Raw genomic sequence first — 7,589 nt, 5'->3', positions numbered from 1 at the left:
AACTAGCTAGACGTCTATAGAAATCAGAGTTCACATCAATTTAACCTGAGTATGAGCCTTAGTTCAAGCTTTGTTGTAATACCCAGACTTCCAAGCGCCCCAGCCGCTCCCTTGAATAGGTCGGCATTCTCAGAGCCAGAGGCCGTGACAACTTGTCCAGTTGCAAGCACTATTTCGACCGACCTGATAGTCTGATCGAAGTAACCGTACTCGAAAGAGCTGCTCTCGCCTGCAGACCCAGCGTAGCCTCCGCCCACCGTGATGCCAGGAAACTCCATCACAACCGGTGGAATCATGCCATGAGCAAGAGTGGCCTGGACGAGCTTGTCCATGGGCACATTTGGCTCAACAATTGCAGTGCTAGAGGGTACATCAACCTTCAGAACATTGGACAGGGCGCTGATATCGACAGTGCGGCCGTCGTGGGCTGGGCGAGTGCTGTTCGTTGAGCCATGAAAGATACGAAACGATTGCCGGGAGCTAAAGAAAGCTTTTACTGCAGCTGAAATGTGGGCGACCACCTCCTCGTGAGGTGGCATTCCGTAGCTTAGGGCGTGCAAGGAAGTCTTTGCAATAGACGACGCGTGTGAGGTATTAGGCTGCGAATGGCCAGGATGAAGATAAAGTGTGCAAGAAATGGACGACGCGTGCGAGGTATTAAGCTGCAAGTAGCCAGGCTGAGAAGAAATTGAGAAACTCTATGCAGTCATCGACGCGTGCGGGCGGTAAGGCTGCGGGTGGCCGGGCTGAGGGTGGCCAGGCTGAGAACGAGGCGTATGAGAACTATCTTCTGGGCTGCAGGCGTTCAGGCGCAGGATGAGAACATCCAGGCGGAGGATGAGATGAGGACGAGGATGATCAGAACGAATTTCAGGTGAGACGGTGACGGGACCAAGGGACGATAAATGGATGCAGCTACGCACCGAGTCTAGGCCTATCCTGGCATTTTGAGTATCGAGCCGAGCTGCCACGTGACCGCCACGTGACCGCCACCATGCGGCCGTGTCAACAGTATCTGCGGCACAGCAGCTGGTTTTAACCCCCAATTCCAAGCGCGTTGCACGACTGGTCGCTATTTAAGACACGGTTCTATTATTGTCTTCTGCCCTTCGACCACAAGGGGGGGATACTGTAGCTGATTTGTTTCCAAGTACAGTACCCCCCCCTGAACGGACTGAACACTACTGTGCACGACAGGGGTGGTTTCAGTATCCTCCCCCTGTACGGATTGGACACCACCGTGCGTGTACAAAGTCCTTTGTTTTGAGCACGGTGGTGTCCAGTCCGTACAGGGGGAGAGTGTATGAAAACCCTGGTTCTGTGCACGGTAGTGTTCAATCCGTTTAAGGAGGGGTACTGTATTGGGCGTTGGGAGCTATGTTCTAGAATTTGAGTTCGCTGATGTCTTGTTGCCTGAACGATCTTCACAATCTTCACTCGCTGTGGCGCTCACACCACAACCCCCCTGCAGATGCAAGCGCCCGAGCAGCCGCCTGTAGTCCAAGCTTGCAGTGATCCCAAGGCCTAACAGTCCTACGCTATAAGGTGATCAATGCCGTTCTCCCGCTTTGAGCAGGAGGCAGAAAGCGACACCACTAAATTATCATGAATCCTTCTGTCTGAAATCGAAGACCTATTCTATGTATTAGCAAAAGCAGCCTGATGACCGGCGCCTTTTACTTGGATTCAGTAATTCCTAGGCCCCGTATTAGACTATACTGGGCCAAATCATTGCATGTTCCCTCATCCACCCCAAAATGTGGTCCATGGCTGGATGTCGACGCCGAACATTCGGGGAACTCGGGATATATTGTCCAGCAGCCTCTCCACTATCTGGCTGTGCACCTGGACATGCCTTTGTCTCAACATACCCCTAGCACGCTCCCGTCGGGGGTATCGCGCTCTCTTGCACAAATTCCGCTGGCAGCTCTTTGCCATCTTCTTCCCGGAAGTGCTGGTCGGTACTGCAGCTGAACAATGGTTGTCCGCCCGCCAGTCGGTGACAGCATTTTCCCGGCTGGGCCATTCTCAATGGACCATACGACACGGTTTCTTTGCTGATATGGGCGGTATCCTGGTTGCGTTTCGAGATTGCGAACCGTTTCCTGTTGACAGCCAGCAACTCGCCTACCTGGTGGAAAATAAACACCTAGCCATGCCGGCCATCTCAGTAGACGACATCCTGTGTGTGGATAAAGCAAATGGGCTGGCACGCTTTCTTACCATGGTTCAGATGCTCTGGTTCTGCGTCTCCTGCATCGCGCGAGGGGCGAGTGGTCTGGGATTCTCGACGCTTGAAGTGTCGACACTTGCCTTCATCTTCTGCACGTTGCACACTTTCTTCTTCTGGTACTATAAACCTCTGGATCCGGAATTACAGAAAATCGTGCCCGTGGTCACTGACATCACGCACTTATTTCAACGTTCTGGCATTTCTCTTGATTCCCTAGAATCTTATACATTGACGCCGCTCGACTTCGTCAAGCCGCCCCCAGATTCAAGGAGCCTTATCACGCCATTCTGGTTCGGACTCATGGTTGTCTTCGGCCAGGTGCGCAGGAGATATCTTGCTTCAAATTTTATCTTTTTAGAATTCTGAATGAGATAGAAGCTCTTCACCTTGGGCCATGTGGAAAATTGTTGAGGCACTTCAAGCAGTGGCATACAGGTGTAAATACCTATGAGACAGAGTGCTTGATGAGTGCCAATTCTTTTTCACGCCCAGCGTGCCAGCCAAGCATGGCTCCCTGGTGGTGTGCCTCTACTGGTCGAAGTGATGTCTCGCCTGAAGTGATACTCGTGTTGGTCATTGAAATATTCTATGTGCTTTGCAACCCAAAGCCGTATGCTCTGGGGCAGAACAAGATGTTCATTCGTGAACTGTTTCATTTTTATAAAGAACCAATGTTTATGTAGAAGTGTGTAGAATACCAAACCGCTGAGCCTTAGTCAGCTCACGACCTCATCGAACCACTGCCCGCAACTACCACCATCGCTCAACAATACCACCTCCACACCCGCCCTCTCACTGCTCTCCGTAATCAAACATAGCCACACGCATCCCAAACTAAAACCCCGCCTCAATTGCGCTCCTCCCGACCCCTCAATGGCCTCAACCACCTCTCCTACGCCGGGAGCAGGTCCCCCGATCTCCTCCGCACCCAAATCACCCGTCGCCCGAAACCCAATCCCTCTTTCCGCAGGCCAGGAGCAACAAGTACGGGATCTGTACTACAAACGCGTGCGGACGAAGTGTGCGGATGAAATAAGAGGTAGGAGTCCTCAAAATCCAACCTCTAATACACTCTACATCTCCTCTCACAGTTCAATTATACCCCAGTTGATATCCAACAACCACCCTCTTAACCCAGCTATTCAATCCCCAAAGCCCCTATGCACTCACAAAATCCCCCACGTGCTAACTGACCGTTTTCAAATATAGATTTCGCATCTTGCGCCCTCAACCGCACCATTAGCGCCACTTGGGCCTGCCGGCCGCAACGCCTCGCTATGAACGCCTGCATGGTGCAGCACGCGACACAAGCTGAGCAAGACGCCGCGCGGGAGGATTGGTTCCTGGGGATGGATGCACGGCGGAAAGAACGCGAAGAGAAGGAAGCGAAGCGGATTGAGCAGGAGAAGTTTCATCGCGAGTGGTGGGGGCTGGATGAGCGGGGGCGGAAGAAGTTGGATGAGGAGAGGGAACGGCAGAGGGCGGCGGGGGAGAGGTGAGAGGGAGCTGTGAAGGGGTTTCGAGTTTTGCATTGGCGGGCGTTCTGTTTGGGAAAATCATTATCCGGAGGGCAAAACGCTCTTCACGAGTGGTTGGCTGTACAATACTGTGAATATTACACTCGAAATGAGCTTGTTATATTTATTTGTTGCAGCACCGATCTGTGTTACAGAGATGCGAAATGGAAAAAAGGAAACTAGTTCAGCTCTGGTATTTGGACCCTAGACCCCGGCGCCTGTAAATGCTTCGATTCCGGAACACCTTGCCATTGAGCCAAGCTCCAGATGTTTGAATGAGCTTGGTGTTATCTGTCCCAGCAATGTGACCAAACTTTTGAGCTTCCAACGCGAAAGCTCCAACTCTCACACTCTCTTCACTCCTCACCCATCGACCATATCCACCTCCCGCCCTCCAACACCCATAACCTCCTCGAACTCCTCATCCTCATCCATTTCCTCCTCCTGCGCCGCCCCCATTCCTCCCATTACCGCATCCACCTGCACTCCCACCATTTTCTCCCCCTCCCCCCCCTCGCTCTCCCACTCATCCCTAACCCCCCACCCCACTCCGGTCAAGCAGTACCTCTCCGGCGGCAACCGTACCCCATACTCCCGTTCCACCCTCGGCAATGCCACCCGATTCCTCTCCCCTGCCACCTCCGCCAAAAACTCCTTCGGCAACGCAGGCTGAAACTGGTATGCTGCCTTCGCACTAACCGCCGTCCTCAACGCCGCCAGACTAACCCCCGAATCCTCCCCACTACTCGCGCCCTTCTTCCCCGACGGCGCCGGCGCCGGCTCGCCATACGACAGCGCGTCGCTGAGGACGGAGCTGGTGTAGCGGTAGGCGAAGTCGAGCAGCTGCAGCGGCACGCGCTCGCTGTAAGCGTGGACGCCCATGTTCGCGAGGACGAGATGGAGGAGCCGTGCGTCGCGGGGCCGTTTCGTGGTGCCGGTGTCTGAGAGAGAGGTGCGGGGGTAGGCAGGCGGTTGCTGGGTCGCTGCGGCGCTGTTTGCGGCGGTGCCGGTGGAGGATTGCGAAAGGCCGTTGGGGAGTTGGGTGGGCTGCGATTGCGGCTGTGATTGTGTGGCTTGTTGCGTAGAGGTGGGCGGGCTGGGGTTTGGGCCTGCGGTCGAGTTGGTGGTGGGAGGTGTCGAGATGCCGTTTGGCAGGTCGGCGGCCGCGGGCGACGCCATGGTTTGCGGTGGATGGGGTTTTGGTGTGCACTTTGGCTGGGTGTGGGTCGTGATGGTTGGTGGTTGGGTTTGTGAGCGTCGTAGGAGCTTTTTGAGGTTGTCGAGGTTGTCGTAGATTTGATGGAGGTGAAGTCGCGGCGATGCGCGAAGTGAGGTCGATCGGTCCGTTTAGTGCCGATATATCTTGGCATTCCCAAAAGACGTCACTGTTTTTGCTCGTCGCGCAACTGAGTTATTCCTAGTCCTTAATTAAGCTAAAGCTAGCGGTGCACATTAGTAGTACAGGTCTTCAGAACGTCTCTGACCGAGGCTGAAGAACTGCGGCTCAGGCGAGTTTCAAAGGAATAATGGCCGGTGGACTAGAATAAGGCTTTGCGTTCGACTGCATCATGAATACTTCATTGTCGATGAGCCATATCAGGGTTGAGGTGATACTGAATACTCATACGCTCCTTTCTGATCTATTCTGTAGCTCTATGAAGATGCGAAATAGCTAAAGTATAACGGCATGAAGAGACAACACTCTCATATCCCGTCTTCTCAGCTAACGCATCCCTCACCCTCGCAGTCTAACGAAGACTTCAATTCTCAACAATTTTCGCGGAACCACTCGAGGGCCGCTCTGTGCCACACTTTCGAGAGGGATTCTATTGCGCGGCCTTCCCTAAGGAAGGGGTCCCGTGGGGATGCCATGTTCTGTTTTAGGCGTAAGATTAGGGCTGATATTCAGCGCATGCCCGGAGGGTTTCTTGGAAAGCTTGTTGTCGTGTTCTGTGCTGATTACGAAGCCGAGACGTCTGATTTTATTGGCTTGGGCTGCTTTTTTGTCTTCCCGGCTTTTTTGATTGTTTTACTGTCTTTCTTTCTCTCAGCCTTCTTTCTCTCAGCCTTCTTTCTCTCGGCTTTCTTTTTCTCAGCTTTCTTTTCTTGAGCTCTCTTTTTCTCGGCTTTCTTTTCGATGCGGCGAGCGTTGTACACTCCTAGCGTTATGCCCTTCTCTTTCGCGCGGACTTCAGTCTTTCCGCTGCTCGTCGGCGAGCGGCTTAGCTTTTGCAGTGAGGTTACTCATGCCTCTCTCTTTTTCGATATTCTGGTATTCTTTCTTGGCCTTCTTTTTGTTTGACTTTAAGATTCTCTTTTCTTCCTTCTGGACTTTCTTCGCTGCTTTAGATTCTTCCTTGTGTCTCTTTAACACCTTCTCCGGCGTGAGGTGTTCCATGCCGGGGAGCTCACCCCGTCCTTGAGCTTCCCTGATAAGACGGAACTTGAGTTCTCGTTTAGCCTCGCGAATAGCTTTCTCGTCGACGATTTTGGCCTTTTTGTTGGACAAATTCTTCTCTGGCTTGGTGGGTTCCTGGGGAGTAACTTGTATCTATCGAATAATATTAGAGATCTTGAATCTGAGCTGGACACAAGAAGCCCTTACCTGAAGTTTCACACCCCCATTGAGCATCTTCATCCTATCCGAATGAATCCCACAACCAGCATCCTCCTCCTTTTCCTGCGGCAGGCTAGGATCTAGCGTGCCCACATCAAATCTTCCCCTCTTGGACTGCTGTTTGATCAACGCTGTAGCCCTCCGATTAATCTTCGCGATCTGTTCCAGCGTTGTCTGCAGTTGGCCGTTGTTCTGCGTGTCCCGCCTCTCCCCTTTCCGCCGCTTAGCCCCCTCCTCTTTCGTCTCCCCAGGCGACCTCTTGCGCTTCTTGTTTGTTTCAACCACCACAATTGCCTCCTCACGCGTAGCCGTCTCATCCCCGTTCTCGTCTTCAGAGGCATCATCACCCACATCCGAAGCCGACGTCGGCGGTGTACTCGTCGTCGTAGTGACCTCCGAATTACTCATCGTTCCCTCTAACCCCTCTCCCCTCACAAAAAACCCATACAACCCACCCTGACTAACGCCCTTCTCGCGGACCGTCTGCAGCGTAGTCTACTCAACCAATTAGCCTTTGTCCGTATTCCTCGACCCTCCCTTGTATGCACTCACCACCTTCCCCGTCCCCAACTCCCTCAAGCCCTCGTCTAACGCCCTGGCCCACCACTGATCGCTCGTCCTGACCGCCTTGCTCCTTGCGCCCACGCCACTCAGATCCCGCTTCGATGATACTAGCAACGGTTTCGCGATGCCGCGGTTGTGTGGGTCCAGGGAGTGGCCTTTGCCGCGCCAGCCGTGGCGGGTGAGGAGGGCGGAGGCGTCCATATTTCGGTGCGTAGTTAAGGAGTGTTGGGGGTAGTCTACTATGGAGTAGACATAGCTGATTTGAGAGAATAGGAGGGAACGGAAGGGTTGAGGGAAATTGATTTTGAAAAGTGATGGGAGGTGAAGATAAAAATTGCGCAGGGATCTGGGAGCGAAATCTTGGCGCGCTAGGGAGGGGCATACAAGGGGGTAACATGAGCGGGCCAGCAGCGCTCCCTGCTAGCGCTTATTGCCACCTCCATTTGCCACGTAATAACCTGTGCTTATTCAGTAACTAATACTTTGTTGGACCTCCATCTGCAGCAATTACAGCAAGGCAGCGCTCCCTCATGTTGCCTGTATACTTCTCGAATTCTTCGGGCTCGAGCTTCTCCCATTCCTCCTCAGCATACTGCCTCACTTCCTCCTTTGTTGTAGGGAACCGGCGTTGTATTCTCCCCTTCAATAGCCTCCAGAC

General features: G+C 53.2%; 5 protein-coding genes across 5 annotated transcripts; 2 read left to right on the top strand and 3 right to left on the bottom strand.

Moving 5' to 3' along the window:
• Positions 1-35: 35 nt before the first annotated feature.
• BDZ99DRAFT_568150 (FAD-binding domain-containing protein) lies at positions 36-539 on the bottom strand (the record flags this gene model as incomplete). The annotated part of the gene is made up of 1 exon (XM_033727757.1): positions 36-539. One exon carries the CDS (start codon positions 537-539, stop codon positions 36-38), a length of 504 nt encoding a protein of 167 aa, XP_033579798.1.
• Positions 540-1,516: 977 nt separating this feature from the next.
• On the top strand, positions 1,517-2,848 carry BDZ99DRAFT_437541 (uncharacterized protein). The gene has a single exon (XM_033717587.1). The coding sequence runs from the start codon at positions 1,736-1,738 to the stop codon at positions 2,597-2,599; it is 864 nt and encodes a 287-aa protein (XP_033579797.1). The 5' UTR covers positions 1,517-1,735; the 3' UTR covers positions 2,600-2,848.
• A 327-nt stretch (positions 2,849-3,175) lies between these two features.
• Positions 3,176-3,681, top strand: BDZ99DRAFT_349201 (uncharacterized protein; the record flags this gene model as incomplete). The annotated part of the gene is made up of 2 exons (XM_033714481.1): positions 3,176-3,272; positions 3,443-3,681. Coding segments are annotated over 2 exons (336 nt in total), but the record flags the coding sequence as incomplete, so codon positions are not given.
• Positions 3,682-4,167: 486 nt separating this feature from the next.
• BDZ99DRAFT_368146 (TFIID-31kDa-domain-containing protein) lies at positions 4,168-4,752 on the bottom strand (the record flags this gene model as incomplete). Its single annotated transcript, XM_033714775.1, has 1 exon — positions 4,168-4,752. A coding segment is annotated over one exon (585 nt), but the record flags the coding sequence as incomplete, so codon positions are not given.
• Positions 4,753-5,900: 1,148 nt separating this feature from the next.
• On the bottom strand, positions 5,901-7,238 carry BDZ99DRAFT_243363 (uncharacterized protein). Its single transcript, XM_033713616.1, has 3 exons — positions 6,920-7,238; positions 6,356-6,862; positions 5,901-6,301 (listed from the first exon to the last, which is right to left on the bottom strand). The coding sequence occupies exons 1-3, from the start codon at positions 7,130-7,132 to the stop codon at positions 5,942-5,944; spliced, it is 1,080 nt and encodes a 359-aa protein (XP_033579794.1). The 5' UTR covers positions 7,133-7,238; the 3' UTR covers positions 5,901-5,941.
• Between the last annotated feature and the right edge of the window lie 351 nt (positions 7,239-7,589).

Source organism: Mytilinidion resinicola, assembly GCF_010093595.1.
Source record: "Mytilinidion resinicola strain CBS 304.34 unplaced genomic scaffold BDZ99scaffold_5, whole genome shotgun sequence".
Lineage (NCBI taxonomy): Eukaryota > Fungi > Ascomycota > Dothideomycetes > Mytilinidiales > Mytilinidiaceae > Mytilinidion > Mytilinidion resinicola.
The sequence above is the reverse complement of the archived record's forward strand: the minus strand, read 5'-3'. Positions and strand labels throughout refer to the sequence as shown.